This window comes from Balaenoptera musculus, chromosome 21 (genome assembly GCF_009873245.2).
Source record: "Balaenoptera musculus isolate JJ_BM4_2016_0621 chromosome 21, mBalMus1.pri.v3, whole genome shotgun sequence".
NCBI classification, from domain to species: domain Eukaryota; kingdom Metazoa; phylum Chordata; class Mammalia; order Artiodactyla; family Balaenopteridae; genus Balaenoptera; species Balaenoptera musculus.
The window spans coordinates 8,157,772-8,174,191 of record NC_045805.1 but is presented as its reverse complement, the minus strand read 5'-3'; the positions used below and the strand labels follow the sequence as shown (position 1 = coordinate 8,174,191).

General features: G+C 49.3%; 2 protein-coding genes across 2 annotated transcripts in view; one reads left to right on the top strand and one right to left on the bottom strand.

The window, feature by feature from the left end:
* The window catches only part of CSMD1 (CUB and Sushi multiple domains 1), a 1,821,542-nt gene extending 1,813,509 nt beyond the window's left edge, over positions 1-8,033 (bottom strand). The window contains exon 1 of the mRNA XM_036838958.1: positions 7,695-8,033. Coding sequence (XP_036694853.1) covers positions 7,695-7,770 — 76 coding nt within the window. The 5' untranslated portion in view covers positions 7,771-8,033. The remainder of the gene's footprint in view (positions 1-7,694) is intronic.
* Positions 8,034-8,906: 873 nt separating this feature from the next.
* On the top strand, positions 8,907-13,237 carry LOC118888064 (voltage-dependent anion-selective channel protein 3-like). The gene is made up of 4 exons (XM_036839035.1): positions 8,907-8,915; positions 9,571-9,614; positions 10,981-11,135; positions 12,410-13,237. The coding sequence occupies exons 1-4, from the start codon at positions 8,907-8,909 to the stop codon at positions 12,880-12,882; spliced, it is 681 nt and encodes a 226-aa protein (XP_036694930.1). The 3' UTR covers positions 12,883-13,237.
* Positions 13,238-16,420: the final 3,183 nt, after the last annotated feature.

Sequence of the window (16,420 nt, the reverse complement as noted above, 5' to 3'; positions counted from 1 at the left end):
GAGCCCACCATATATTTTACATGACTCTCAACTTCATGTAGACAATTACTCACTTGTAAAAGATCAATAAAGACACTTTCTCTTAAAAACAAGAGGAGAAATAAGTAAGTTTCTGTGAAGAAAGGCACAGAGATTCACCAGGCATCTGGAAAAGGACTGCTTAGAATTCACAATTAATTTCAAAGGCTTTAATTCATTAGAGATCACTCCCCAAATAATTCTAATTTTAATCTAACACTTAGCTCCTTCTTCTGTAACACTAATCATATCAGAGTATACTAAACAGTAAAAGAAAAAAAAATAATTTATTCGTACGGCATTTTTATATGAAAGAGTACAATTATCCCTTGAAGTCATCCCATAATATAAACACTACAGACAAGGAACTTGAATCTCAGCTTTGCTGCAAAACCATTAAAAAAAAAAAAAAAAAGATTAAACAGCCTAGAATGATGAACACTGATAATGGGGGCACTAATGATAAAGAAGAAATCTTCTGAAATAATTGCACAGTTTCATAATATAGTATATTTGTCATGAAATCAGGGTGGGCTAATTAGCCTGTGAAGTCTACGTGAAGAGGTTATTAGATTTTGAGGACTCATTGAAAGGGAGGTCGAGATAGACAGATAGAAAGATAGATAAATAGACAGATAGAAAGATAGATCTCTGACACCACCCAAAACTACTATTGAGAATCACCTGAGGGAGAAGCCTTGGGATTTGCATTGAAACAAGGCCTCAAGTGATTACTATGCACACAAAGTTTGCAAAAGATTATTCAAAAACTCGGCATCAAGGCCACAATGCCAACATCTACTACGATAAAGGTAACATGTTTAGTACCCAAAACATACATTGGAGAAATGCTTGATGTCCTCAAAAGCTGCTCTGATTCCACTGGGACTCATGTGGCTTAAAATTATCTGGATAAATCAGGCAGACAGTTGGATTTACATTAATCCAACATGCCACATGAGGTTTTCTTGGATCTTACTGAGGTGAAACAAAACACACACAACCCGAAAATAAATGAATAAAGGTGCTTAGAATCAGGGTAATATTTTATGTAATTTAAATCTCTGGTTGCAATAATATCCTAAAAGTGACTCACTTGTGAAAAAAACTGGGAAGTAGTAGTACCAATGAGATTCTTTCATGCCTCTATCTCCCTTGATCTCATGTTAGTAACAAGGATAATTTTTAAATCACAAAGCATTATTCATGACTTCCGGCTTTCCAGACAATGGGGCAAAATCACATTAAGATTATAAGCATTAAGATGGAAGTATCACTTTTATTCTACTTATATTTGCAAAGAATGACAATCGTGAAATATCCCTTTCCCTTTTATAGCTTTCCCCGAGCTAAAACTAGTGCAAAATAAAGCAGGAGGAGTTCAACCAATAAATTGCAAAATGTATTAGAAGCATAAAAGATACAGTAGTTATTTTTAATACATGTCCACGCCTGCATGTTTTTCATTCACCAAAGAAGTTTTAGCAAGAGATACATATAGTGGGTCAAAGTAACAGTGACTCTAAATCAAGTTAATTTGTTGTAATGTTATTCCTAAGTAGAATGTTTCCAGCATATGCAGAAGGAGGTTTTGCTAAATGAGACAGTGTGCCTAGCGATGACGAAATCTCCTGCACCTAGAACAAAGATGTTCAAGACTAAAGACAGACCGTGCAGCCTCCTTAGACCACTGAGGGCATTTCCTCTCCTCCAAACTAGGGGTTGGTATAAACGGTTTAAGGAAATTGCAGCTAAATTCAAAAATGAAAAGAAAAGAAAAAAGTGTTTCATACTCTGCATCCAAAGAGGTTGATCTGTGGGGGGGGGGGGGTGGGGAGGACCACACGGTGTGCATTATTTCCATAAAGCTGCTACAGTCAGTTTTAACCAGTTCAATGAAAAAATTTTCTTCTATTCTTTTTTTCTATAATGGGAATTTTAATTCTGGTACTTATCCACTTGCATACTTGGGCCTAAATTCCACCCTACATATGGACAGATTAATTAGTCAAAGGTCATTTAAGATCATCTTAACATCACTGTACAAGAGACTTATTTCCTTGCACTTAGGCAAATACCTAAATATGATTATCTGATTTTCATACTCACAGGTGGTCCTGAAATGGACACCCAGTGAGCTAAGCCCAGTGGCCATGCAACTGAAGACAAGCTCAAGGGGTTGATTTCCTTTAGGATCAGTTATTTTCAGCCCAGCCAAAGTGTCAATTTCTTTGCCCCAGATGGCACATCCAGCCAATCCTCCTGTTTCAAACATTATCCATGTCTGGCCTCCATGGTGGCCTGACTGCAAAGTGAAACTGGTTTGATTCTATCAGTTACCACTACTGGTCCAGTAATCCAGCTTCCTACTCCAGCGGCACAGGGACCAACAGGCTTTTAAATATGACCAGGTAACCCAAGGACGCAAATACTGTAGGCTGTACAATATCTATACCTTTAACTCAGATGTCTTCTTCTGATGTATTAGCTAAACAAATAAAATTAAAAGACAACATAGCTTTGTCATCTACTCTATGCAAGGAGTACCCAACCAACTTCTTAATTCCAGAGAGAAATGAACCTCACCAGAGAAATAGAAAAGGCTAAAGGGAATGTGAAGTTTAAATCGCACGTATGCAAGTCCTAGTGGCTTATTTTCACTGTGAGCTCAGCAGAAAGAGGCCCACTTAGAATTCCGTAGAGCACAGAGTATTTAATATGCCATTTGCATTTTGACAGCTTAGAAATGTCTACACTGGATTTGCTATTTCCTCTGCAATGAGCGCTCACCTGCCACGGAGCCTTTGTTTATCTGTTTCTTAAAGGAAGCAGAACCATTTTCTTGACATTTTCAAAGCCCTGTTGGCGTTTGTTTGAGACAAAAAACTGGAGACTAAGGAAGCATTGCCCCCAGGAGGAGCTGCTTCTGCCTGTATGGACTTTCCTTTTATTTTTCAGTAGTTGTGGCATGCTGGCTTAGTTGCCCTGCAGCATGTGGGACCTTAGTTCCCTGACCAGGGATCGAACCTGAGTCCCCTGCATTATAAGGCAGATTCTTTACCACTGGACCACCAGGGAAGTCCCTGTACAAACTTTCAACTGTAGTTCTGGCCTTCTTCTCATCAAGCAGGACTGGCCAGCTGAAAGCCAATATCAAAATAGTGATTCCCTTTCCTTTCAAGGTCTGTGTTTGCAGAGATTCTTGAGACCTGAGGGAATTCTACTACCACTTACTACCTGCTATTGGCTCCTCGGGACTTGTTTAATGAGACCTCACTGTCCTACTAGCCAAGTTTACAAAACCTGTCACTTAGGAAGAAAGCCTCTCCTTTGCTTACCTTTTTAAGGACTTAAAATCCCTAATGAAGAATTATATAGGTGCTCCAGAAGCACTAGAGCTATGGGCTGAAGAGTTATAAACTGGAAAAGAAAAAACAAACAAACAAAAAAAACCAGAATCCTTTGACAACTCAATAAAAAATAAATGTGATTTGCTAAGCAGATCATGAATGCAGAAACATTAACTTCCTTTTAGATGGCCTGCCTTTTTAGTGATCAGGGGTTGCCCTCGAAAGCCACTTATTCACAGGAGTTCCTGTCTCCCCCAGGAGAGAGTATATACACATATGTGTGCAGTGGCCCAGCCATCAGGATCCTGGCCAGCAAATGAAAGGTCTTAGCATCCTTCCTGGTGATGGGAATCGAGGTAACTCACATAGAAGTTGGCAGGTTTGGGAAACACCTCTCTCTCTCTCCCCCCCGCCCCCCCCGCCCCCCCCCTTCCCTCTCTCTCTCCTTGTAGGGTTTCTGTGGAAATTTGGCAAGGCATACTTAAATCTCTTTGCTGGGTGGGTTGGTGAATTTCAGAATCAGGGATTTTGAGAAACACTCCACCTTTCTCTCCCAGGCTTCCTACGGTGAGACCCATAGGGCTACTATTATATGTGCCTCTTTTTAGGACACTTTCTGAATAATGCCTGCAAATAGCTGCATTCTCCTTGCTGCACAAACTGGCAAAACACAACTGAGAAGCAAACTTTGTCCAAACAGGCAGTAGATCAGCCGCAGATAAAGGGCGCAAATCTCAGTGCTCGCGGAATGAATTATTCCACCTACTTACTAGACGAATATTGTAGAGGCTTTCAAGCCTTCTTCCCTCTCCCGTGGTCCCTGCAAATGTGCTGCTTTTAAAGAGGTATGTACACTTGAGACTCAACCTTTACAACAGCGTTAGTAATCAAAAAGAAAAAGAGTATCACAAGGGAATCCCGGGTACCCCAGGCCGAAAGCACAACCAACTACAGCTGACAACCCGGGTACTGAAGGCACCGGGCTCTGATGACCGCGACCGCAGCCGCCTCCAGCCTCTCACGACTCGCAAACAGGTCACGAATTCCGCCCCACGCATCAAAACTCTCCGCCCGCCTGCGCCGCCGCGGGAGCCGCCACCTGGGCGCGCGCGGCTCGGCTCCCGCGGCGGCGGCTGGCGCTGCCCCCAGCGCTCCCCGCTCCTCCTCAGGGAAGCCCTCCCGCGCGCCTGCGGCCCGGGCGCCCCCCAGCAGAGGCCCGACCTCGGCCACCCGGGCTCGCTCGCCAAGGGGACTGCGACCCCCCCTCCCGCCCCCCAGCCGCCAGAGCGCTCGCAGGGCCTCGCCGGCGCTGGCGTCCCCAGCCTCCTGCCCGCAGCCCGCTCCCACGCGGCCACCTGCGCGCCCACTTGACCCCGCGCGCGCGGAGGAGACGCGGCCCCGGACCCCCCGGGGGTGACGGGGAGCTACGCGCAGGCACCGCAGCCCCCGCCAAGCAACAGCGCAGGGAGCGCGGCCGCTCGGCCGCTCCACGCGCAGATACACACACACACACACACACACACACACCCTACTCTCGGTGCCTCACGCGCAAACACACACACACACACCCTACTCTCGGCCCCTTACGCGCAAATACACACACACACACACCCTGCTCTCGGTGCCTCACGCGCAAACACACACACACACACACACACAACCTACTCTCGGTGCCTCACGCGCAAATACACACACACACACACACACAACCTACTCTCGGTGCCTCACGCGCAAACACACACACACACACACACACACCCTACTCTCGGTGCCTCACGCGCAAACACACACACACACACACACACAACCTACTCTCGGTGCCTCACGCGCAAACACACACACACACACACACACACCCTACTCTCGGTGCCTCACGCGCAAACACACACACACACACACACACACCCTACTCTCGGTGCCTCACGCGCAAATACACACACACACACCCTACTCTCGGCCCCTTACGCGCAAATACACACACACACACCCTACTCTCGGCCCCTTACGCGCAAATACACACACACACACACCCTGCTCTCGGTGCCTCACGCGCAAATACACACACACACCCTACTCTCGGCCCCTTACGCGCAAATACACACACATACACACACACACACACACACACACCCTACTCTCGCACCGCGCACGCCAGGGGCCCTGGGACCCTGGGTTCCACTTCTTGGCTTCTGCAGCCGGCACCGGGGACCCCCAGCGCGCAGGAGGCTCTGTCTTCCGTGCGGCTGCCCCTCCAGGGAGCCCAGGACTTTGCGCCCCTTGCCGGGTTGACCCAGGATCGGCCAGGGCAACCCCCGGCCCGTCCCCGGCCGAGCCCAGAGGCCCGGCCCACCCGCGCGGCGGCGGCGGCGGCGGCGGCATCCGCCCGGCACACAAGTGTGCGGATTATTAAGCAGCCCGGGCAGGGCCGCCGCCTCCTCGGCGCAGCAAGCCCTGCGAATTGCAGGGGAAGGGCGCTCAGAGCGCGCGGAACCGCGGGGAACCGAGACTGCGCTCAGAGGCTGAGCTGCCTGCCGAGGCCGGGAGGCGGCCGGGGCCCAGCTGGGCTTGGAGCGCTGGGGAGAGGGGCGGAAAGTTGTGCAGAGTTGCGTAGCAGGTGTTTCCTCTCCGCGCAGGGGCTTGGTGGGACCCCCGACACACAGACGCACACCTGCCAGGGACAGCCCTCTTTGCCCTCGACCCTTCCTGCTTCGCCCTCTGTGCCCAGCCAGTCCAGCGCGCCCGGAGACCGCCGCCCGCCCGCCCGCCCGGCTCGGCTGGCCGTGCCTCCGCGGTGGCTCCGTCAGCGGGGCGGCTGGACCAAGCCGGGCGGGTGGGCGGAGGGTCGGTGTCTTCGGGAAGCTCCCCAATCCCGAGCAACCCTGAGCTCCAGCAACTAACCCTGCGTTTGCGCTCCCTGGGATCGTGGGGCGCATTCCCACAGACACCTCTTTGTGACACCCCAGTGCTTGCCCGGAGGGGCTGGTGCCGAGCTGTCGGCTCTCAACCAGCCCCGGACGCAGGTGGAGAGGACGCCTAATCTGCCGTCGCTCCATCTCGCCCCAGGCCGGGCCCATCTGGAGTTTTCCTACGGAACCAGAGACAGTCCTCCTTCGCCTTGTCAATCACCCCTGAATCTGGAACACTGAAGGAATAGAAAATGGGAGGAAAAGAAGATGGAAGAATCTAGAGAGGAAAGGGGAGTTTTACATGGGAAAGAGCAAATAGCCGTTAAAAAGGAAAACAAAAACAAAAACATGATTTGACTCCATCCTTTAAAAAGGAGAAGAAAAAAATTATATAGATATTTTCGGGAGTGGGACGATGTGTGTTGATTGACGGAGCGCGGGGGGAGTATCCAAGGAGGCTACAATGAGGAAATGGGGGCGAGTACTTTGCAATGTGAAAATCCAGCTATATCCCCCCTCTCTCTCTTCTCTGTCTCTGTCTCCCTGTCCCTCTGAATCAAGAGGGACCTTGTTTTCTTTCCCAGAGAATAGACAAGTGCAGGAGCTGCTGCCAGACCCGAGGTTGCAGCCCGTAGGCTAGTTGGCGGAAAACATTCCCTAACTCGTTTCAAGGGGAACACCAAGTTCACGGAGCTCCAAGCCGAGGAGCGACCCGGGGACACTCCTTCCCCTGACCAGGGATGGCAGGGGGGAAGAACCCTGTGAGCAGGCGACTGTGGCTGGAGCTGAACCCCGTCCAGGTCTCCCTGCTCTCTCCACGCACCTCGCCGGCTCCTTCCAACTTGCAGGGAGCAAAGTGCGGGGAGAGGAAGGAGGGGGCGGCCTGGCCGAGGACGTGGGAGGGAGAGGGAGGAAGGGTGCGCGGTGCCCGGTCTGCAGGCCGCTTCGCCCGTGGCGCCCGGACCCCGAGAGGGCCAGAACTTGCCGGGCCGCCTCGGCCCGGGCCACTTTCCCAGCCGCTCCGGGTCCGGGGAGAACGTCCCGGGAACCACCGGGCCACCCGGACCCGCTGTGCCCACATCGCCGAGGAGGCACCACCGCCCGCCGCGGCGCGGTTTCAGCCCAACTCGGGGTTGGCTCCTTTCTCCCTAACAGCCCCCAGCGCCGAGAAAGGAGAGACATTTCGTTTCGGCCCAAGTCAGGGGGAAGGAGAGGCGGGGGTGGGGCGCGGGCGACGAGGGCGGGCAGAGGCGATGGAAGCCGCCTCCCGGCATCGCGATCCCCGGGCGTCCGCGACGGAGAGCCACCGGCGGAGGCCGGCCACTCGGTACCCTGCCCTCCTCCAAACGGGCCCCTGGTTCGCAAACGGGGCCTCGGAGGGTTCGCCCATTTCCCCCGGCAGCCGGCGAGCCCGCCTTACCCTTGGCTGCAGTGAGGAGCCCCGCGCACAGCGCCAGCAGCGCCAGCAGCGCCTTGCATTTCCTCCGCGCAGTCATGTCTGCAGATATTCCACACGCGCACGACACCGATGGCTCTTCTCAGACGCGCCCGTCGCCTCCGAGGCACGGCAGGGCTACGGACAGAGCCGGAGAATCACCAGAGGGCAAGGCGAGCGGGGGCAAGATCCCGGTCCCCAGACCGGCCGCGCATCCGACGCCTCCCGCAGGTCTGGGCGCCCGGCTGGCTTCGCTCTCATAGCATCGGGTCCCGAACCACTGCAGGCTGGGCTGCGCTGCTCCGAGCGCCGACACCGGGCTGCCGGGCCGGGGCCGGGGCCGGGGCCGGGCGCCCGCCGAGCCGGGCAGGAAGGCACCAAGGCGGCGAGGCTGCGGGAGGAGGCGAGGCGGGGAGAGGAGCGCGCGCAGCCGGGAGAGACCCGGAGCGGAGGCAGCTGGAGAGCCAGCCAGCGAGTGGGAGCTGCGGGAGGGACGGGGGGGGGGGCGAGGGAGGGGGCGCGAGGGGAGGAGAGCCGGTCTAGGGAGGGGAGGCGGAGAGCGCAGAAGACAGGCTGCTAGCTGCACAAGGAGCCGCTGCCGTGGCGGCCGGACTCAACCATCCCTACCCACGGAGAGGGGAAGGAGGCTGGGACGGCGCCATCCCAGACAGAGCCCGGCCTCGGGCCCCGGGCTCCCCGCGCCGCGCCGCGCCGCGCTCTCCTCGGCCTCCGGCGCCGCCGTGCGCAGGCTGGGGAAGGAGTCTTGGGCGCTCGCGCGGGGGACACGCGCGCCACACACCCGCGAGAGGCCACGCCACCGGGCGACTCCGAGACCCAGAGGGAGGCTGCGAGGGCAGGGGCTGGCCTCCGTCTGCCCATCTCGCTTCGTGCCTGCCCGGAGAGAAGCCCCCTGCGTAACTTGGGAAAGAAACCCAGTGGGAATGAGAGCCACCAAGGCTCTAACTCCAAGGGAGGAAAATAAACATCGATTTACTTTATTTCGAGATCATTTTTGGCAAGATGACGACTGGCATGGAGCTACAAAGCTTTTCCGATGTCCTGACTTAGGGTTAATCACGCACAAACCTACGTTCAGAATAAATTCAAAATCAGGAAGGGTGTCTAGAATTGATAGTGGGGTCTGGTGATGAGATGGCGTGCTGGCACACCTTCAGGTGCAACCCTATATAAAACGGAATGGGTCGGGTAGGGACTTGAGAAAAGAGAGCTTCTTTTCTGAATCTGCAAAGAGATAAACGGAGCAGAGAGAGAACCCGGTGGTTGATAGAATGAGCCAGATTTCACCCAACTCCTAGAGGAGGTGTCTGAGCAATCTGGGGGGAATGTGTAAGGCAAGGCATTTCAGGGGAAGGTTCATAGGAAAATAGAAACCATAGGTGAATGCTAGTCTTCCTACAAAGGGTCATTTGAAGGATTCACCGTTTCGACCAAAAAGGGTTAGATAATTCCATTACAGATTGGAGGAACCACAACAGGGAAACCCCACACCTTAGTAACAGAGGATTATATTCTGTGTCCAGAAGCATTCCAGAACACCAGCAGTCCTAAACGCTGCATCCCTCACATCGCTGGGTGATCTTGGTGGAGTGAAGGGCCCACTGTTGGCAACGGGTCATGAGCTTCACTCCACCTGCGTTTTGTCGGTTCGTCTGCAAGATTAAATAGGTTGACCAATTCATAATGTTTTAGACCCCTGCCTTCTTTTTCTTAGGTTCCCCTTGTCCCAGCGGTCACTGGGATACATAGAAACGCAATGGTGAATCCAGGAAATGAAGGGCTACAGTCTTGAAATTTCAGCACCAAAGCATGGTAGGCTCGGTCTCCTTTTTCTCCTTATCAGGAAAAACTGGACCCTCCATCAAAACTCTCCTCCCTCATAGCGAGGTGAGCGTCTGAAGAGGAGGGGGCCAATGTGCTTCTCGGAAAGTTGCAGCCCTGGATATGACCCGGGTTTTCTACTTGCCGAGTCCTATTTTGCCCCAGTCATCCCTGGGGGGAGAACAGAAGACAGAATGGCACAATCACTGGGGAATTCACAGTGGAACCCAAATTCTTTAGGCTGAACTAGGCATGTAGAGACGAGGGTCGCCCCTTCTGAGGTCTTAAATCAGATCCCAGATGGTACCTGTAACTCAGCAAGTGAACAAAAACACTTTTTAAGACCCATTAAGTGCTCCAGTAGTTCAGTTCGAGCTGCTCATCAGAAAAACAATTGATCTCTTTGGAGAACTAAAGAGCTGACTTCTTGAGAAACGTGTCTTGTCTTTGCACTACTCTTCCTAATGACTCGTGTCACCAAGAAGGATTTCTGCCATTAAAAAACGTTTCCAGAATCTAACCGTCCTGGGCTGGGACTCATGGATGATTTTGACTTTATTAGCATCCTGGTCAGCAACGCTGAATGTCACCTGTGAAACTGAACACCCTTACACTTAATTGTGACCCAGTCAGGCTACAGGCTGAGGGTCGCCTTCCTTGGGTTCTGCTTGAAGTCTTTAATGCCACCTCCTTTCTCTGGGGTGCAGAACATCTATCCGATTCCCATTCTTTGAGAAATAAGGATGCCCATACCAGTAACTACCCATTTCTGCTGTGATTTACTTGGGGTATTTTCTTTGGCCAGATCACATATCAGAGAGTTACAATGATTCATGCCAAATTTCTGACCCTAAGTATGAAGAGGGTGGGAGATTGCTGTCAAATAAGATGGGCTGATTTTGTAATATGGTTGTATCTGTGTGTTAATATTATGATATTCCCCCCCCAACCGCCCCCCCCCACCCCAGATCTCAAAGCCGGTTTAATTTGGAAGGCAATCATGGGGCACTGCTGCCACCTAGTGTCAAGCTTTTTTTGTTGGGTTTTTGCAGAGAAATCCATGGTCCCCTTGGGCTTATCTCTCTTATCTCATCTGAGGTTCCCTACTTGGGTTTTGAATGCCCCTCCAGAACACTCTTGCACCCGTCATGTAATCAGCCTGTAGATGAAGTCTATTATTAGGTTCCTAGAGGCTTTTTCCCCTTTTGATTTTTAAGTGACTGTGAAAGCCTTGATTTATATCACAACTCTAATGCCAGATATTTAGAGCAGTATAAACCAAATGGGATTAGAAGAAGTAAGTTACTGTAGGGAATTCACACCAGGCAGCTCTGTGACCACTTCTCTGTGTTGGCCTGCGGTGCCTGGAACACTGCACTTGGGCACTGGGTTTTTTTAATTAATTAATTTTTTTCTCCATTTTCCATCCTAGGCATACTGCTGTCCATAGCCTCGGGAGTCTGGCTGACCAGCACGAGAAATATCATTGGCACCCAGGGATGAGAGCTGAGCAGTGGAATCAAAGGCAAAGAGGGTCTGACATACTGGGAAAGAAAAAGACACCCCCAACCTCAAGTAACATCTACAGTAAGACTTGGAAAGTTGACAACATAAACATGTGAGAAGTGCTGTAACCGAAGAGGGAGAGTGGTTTTATTTTAAGTGAATGTGTCTGAGGAGGGGACAGACTATATGAACAGGGTACTTGAGATAAAATTAGAAATGAAAAACTTTGCACACACGAGAATGCTAATTAGCTAGAAACGCGGCACATGGATGGAAATATCAGAGAACACAGTACATTGCAGTGATTGCTAAATGGGACATCTTTTGACTTAGTTAATGTCATGTACCAAAACTGATGGTGACTAGGGCACTGGGGAAACTCTTTTCTTCATGGAGGGGCGAGAATGAGGGCCATACAATTCAGGTTTCCCTAGATGGAATGCCTGTCTTCGGAGAGCAAGATGGCAGGGAGGAGGGCAAGGAATAAGAGAAGTCAGGATGATCACTTATTGTTTGCAAAAGCCTTTTATACAGAATCTTATTTCTATTATGATTGTTTTTATCACCCCCCCTCAATGATAAGGAAATGGCAGCTTTGAGAAATGAAAATTTGTAGGAGGTTAGGTCTTACTAAGGACCTGATGGTAACTTACAATCTGTTACCATCGACTTTGTCGCTGTTTTGCTGCATCAACGTTTAAAAACCCTTCCTGCTGCCCCTCCCCACACTGAGGAGCTTACACACCTGGACTCCAGGCTTCTTCCCTACACTGGTCTCCGTACTCCTGGCACACCTGTGGTCAATTTATAAAGGGCCAGGCATCTAGAGAGCGCTCCACCCAGTAACATCAGAATACAGGCATGATGGGGACACTCTCCAAGACAGATCATTTGCATTAAAACAAGAAGATTCTGTGACTCTTTGCAACTATTTATTCATGTAAATTTTGACTCTTAAAACTATTCTATGGACTGGCTTAAAATAAATAAGCTGGCTGGTCCAGAAAAATCTGTATCAACATTACTGCCAAGACTGAAACAATCCCGTTTATAGGAGGCCTTCAATTTCCCACTCTTCTTTCCTGTGTTCGGTACAAATATGGTATCAAGAGTCAGTTTCAACCCTTCAGCCAACTTATTCTCCAAAGAGATTTCTTTCCCAAGGGTATTGTCTGTGTTCCACTTTTGGGTGAAGGTCAGTCCATAGTTACAAATCTTGTATTTGGTCTCTAGGTTGCCTGATGCCTTCCCTGTATCAGTGTAAGCATGACCAGAAGTAGAAAATTCCACTCCACTACATGACTTGGTTCTCAGATCTATTTTCACCATGCCAAATCCATATCTTTTGTTGACAGATTTTTCTGGACCAACCATCTATGGCTGGGCTGTGTGGGCCATTGAAGGTTGGCTTGCTGGCTATCAGGCGAGTTTTGACACAGCCAAACCCAAACTGTCACAGAATAATTTCGCCCTGGGTTACAAGGCTGCAGACTTCCAGCTGCACACTCACGTGAGCGATAGCACTGAATCTGGAGAGGCGATCTACCAGAAGGTGAACAAGAAGACTGAAACATCAATAAACCTCGCGTGGACGGCTGGCAGGAACAACACGTGTTCCGGCATCTCTGCTAAGTACCAGCTGGATTGTAGAACTTCTCTATCTGCTGAAGTGAATAATGCCAGCCTGATTGGACCGGGTTATCCTCAGACCCTTCGACCAGGAGTGAAACTGACCCTGTCAGCTCTAATCTGTGGAAAGAACTTCAATGCAGGAGGGCACAAGGTCGGGCTGGGATTTGAACTAGAAGCTTACTGTGGTTTTGAATAAAGCATCAGCTTTGTCTCTGGAGGTGAAGAGAAATGAGCCCACTATGTTGTGGCCTTAAAATTCTTCTGTGAAATTTCAAAGGTGTGAACTTCTCCTTCTTCCAAAGAACTCTAATCCTCCCCACACTGAAGCCTCGATATTGAGTCCAGCCTAAGGGAGGTGTGCTTGAAGGCATGCCCGGAAGTTGTCATGTTCATGCCACAGTTCAGTTCAGTTCCGCAGTGTTATTTTCAATGGGTTGCTCGGCGAAGGTGTAGTGTCATGTTACAGAGGAGATGACCCGACCCGACCCTCCAGTTGTCCATCACATCCTGCATGTCCCAAAACACTTTTTCATGACCTTGTAACATATTGGTTTCTGTGTAGTAGTGGAATCTTTGGTTTTGAATCAGAGTAAAATAAAATAAACCCATCACATTTGGAACATAAAAAAAATAAATAAATGAAATAAATAAGCTGAACACTTTTCCCTGTTTTTCTAATAAAGTAACACCTTTAACTGTGTGTGCACACACACACACACGGGGAGTACACACACATGGGGAGTACACACACACACGGGGAGTACTCCCCCTTCTGTTAATGACTTCTTTGAAGGCAGAGGAGAAGCATTAGGATGTAGGAAATTAACAAGTGTCAAATAAATCTGAGTCTAGAGGGGAACCGTGCTGGGAAGGAGAAAATTGGCCAACGTCTCCTTTCACAAATGGGTAGCTAAGTGAAAGGGGTGCAGACTGCAGTCTTCATTGTGTATGGGAATAACATGGAAGGCTTGTTGGGGTGCACAATGCTGACCCCCGAACCCAGAGCTTGTGATTCAGCCTGTCTGGGATAGGGCCCAAGAATTTACCTTCCCACCAAGTCTCTAGATGATGCATGCATGCCAGGAATATTCTTAGAGAACCACTGGTACAGGGGTTGACTTTGGGTAAAAAAGACTGGCTTTGAATCCTATATCTGCTGCTCTCTGAGCAAGGGAACTTTTTTCCTAAAAAACCCTAATTTACGTATAAGTTTGCTCATCTGAAAATATGGAAAATGCTATTTACCCAATAAACTTAGAAAAAGCAACAATATAGGCACAGTGGCTGATGTATAACAAATTCTCAAAAATATGATTTCCTTTTCTATCCCTTCAGTCTCTGAAGGAGGAGAGAAGACACCCAGCTAGGGACAGGCTTCCCCATCTGTTCGGATCCATATTTTAGGAGTGGCAAACTGGATTTTGGTAGGAAAAAAGAAACACATTCAGTCAACCTCTCCCAGGTTGTCCCACGGTGAACCCAGCAGGATTCCATGTGGGGGACACCCCAGGTTTTATTGACTATGACTTTTAAGATCAACTCGAAAGGCTGTCTGCCTCACAGGCAACCTTGGCTCTTTCTCAAGGCTTGTACAACACCAGCAAGCTGGGAAAACTTGGTCCGGAACCAGGTGAAGTGACATTATGAATGTTCATTAACAATGATTCCCTCTTGCACTAAAGCAAACCTGGGGCAGAGATGCTTTAATAGCCATCAGCTTCCATCTAATACTGAGGCATTAGATCCATGAGGAGAGACTCAAATGTACCTCCAGGCTAAATATTATCATAAAAACACAAACAAATGCTTATCTAGCTTCAGTGACCACAAGAACATGAGAACGATCGATGGCTTTTTCTCAGGACTTCCACTGATAACCATTCTCCAATGGAACTAAATTTCAGGACAACTAAGCTCAAAAGTGTCTCAAGCTTGATGCTTTTGGAAAAGCCACTTCACTTCCGAGACTGCCTTCTTATCTGCAAAACAAAGAGTCTGGGCTAATGTGTATGCTACTTCTAAAGTTCTTTGGTTCTTTCCTTTCTTATATTCCTCACATTCAGTATTTTCCTGTTCTTCAGTTGACTCTAAGGTGACATGTGTTTATATGTCTCTGTTTAGGTTCAGCGAGTTGTTTCTGGGAAGAGCATTCCAAAATTATAATATTTAAAAAATGCTTACCAGAATGGTCTGCAAAGAAATGGACACAATAAATAAACACCCCTGCCATACACACCCCCCACCACCTCACACACACAGACACATACCATTTCTACAGCGACTTTTGACATAAATCATTGCATTTGTCCTCATCTCGTTAGAGAGTCCAAGCTCATACTGCTTGCTGCACACAGGCCAATAATCGAGAGAGGAGTTGCTGGGGCCAGGAATGGCGACTTTATCCACAAAGCCGGCAGACGGAGAAGATGGTGGACTCGTGTCCCAGAGAACCATCTTGCCTGAGTTGATTTCTGGTTCCTTTTATACTATAAGGGGCAGGAGTAAAGTCAACACTTCCTGGTTCCCATCAGCCTCCAGAGGGGATGTGTTCATTTCTTCCTCCCTGCAGTCATTCACAGGTGGGCCTGGTCAGGCTGTTTCCTGGGAGCTAAACAAACGTATTTTAGCTTAACGCTCATAACCTGGGAAGCAGGGTTCCCAGAGATGGCCCAGTATGTATAATTTAAGCTTATAGGCAACATCCCTTTAGTGATTAACTTGTAATAGAATACAAAAGGTTCTTCCCTATTACAATCTGTAAACTGAAACTATTCTGATATTTTTATATTTTCTTCATAGAAAGTCAGTGAACTGCACAGTGATCACAAAACCAAAAATAATCCTTTAGCCCACAGTTGTCTTAGATTCAGATAACAGAGGAGGTGGTGACATCATCCACGTGTGGCGACATCATCTATGTGTGACGACATCACCCACGTGTGGCGACATCATCCACGTGTGGCGACATCACCCACGTGTGGCGACATCATCCACGTGTGGCATCCGTTACATCTTGCTGGTGCTGCCTTGATCCCACTTGATCATTTCCTTATACTGAGAAAACATACAACTGACTTCCTTGTCTCAGTTGTAAACCACATGGAGAAGAGACATAATTCCATCTGAGATGGGCATTTGGACACTGGTGGCTTGTCATTCTATCACTGTGATGGTAGACATGGTGTTGGTTTACCATCCCCTCTTCATTCTGCCAGATTTCACGTGTTAAAGAAAGGGTCCTAGGATGAGGGTAAAGGTGCCAGAATACACATGACCTTTGCGTGGTCTTCTTCCTCTTCCCCATCAAAGACGTTGTGAACAGTCTAGTTCAGCAGAGGGATCTCAGTCTGGTGTGTGGAGGATCGGGGGCTGGGGAAACAGGAAGGGCTGCATGGACTTCTCAGGTAGGGGAGAGAGAGAGAGCTCAGAAATCTGTGCATCTTGTTTTCTCCAACTACCAATGGATTCTTTCCTCCTTTCCTTGCCTGTTTCTCTCTCAACTAACCTTAATGATGGGCAAATTATGGGATTACCTATATATCATACATGTCAAGTCTCCAGATCTCTTTGGACTATCAGTATGTCTGAAATATCATGAACAGATTCTTGTCCTTTGAGTCTTGGAGGCTTTTCGATGTTCCAGACACCCTATGAGTTGAAGATACTCCTAGTAGTTTTGAGTTGTGACCATCAACTCCTGTAATGTATTGACAATGTGACCTTTTATTGAGAAA

What these genes read in the sequence shown, in the direction of transcription:
- LOC118888064 (XM_036839035.1), top strand. An exon ending in CTCTCCTCCCTCATAGCGAG is followed by an intron (nt 9,615 to 10,980) that starts GTGAGCGTCTGA and finishes TTTCCATCCTAG; the next exon opens with GCATACTGCTGTCCATAGCC. An exon ending in AACCTCAAGTAACATCTACA is followed by an intron (nt 11,136 to 12,409) that starts GTAAGACTTGGA and finishes TTTTGTTGACAG; the next exon opens with ATTTTTCTGGACCAACCATC.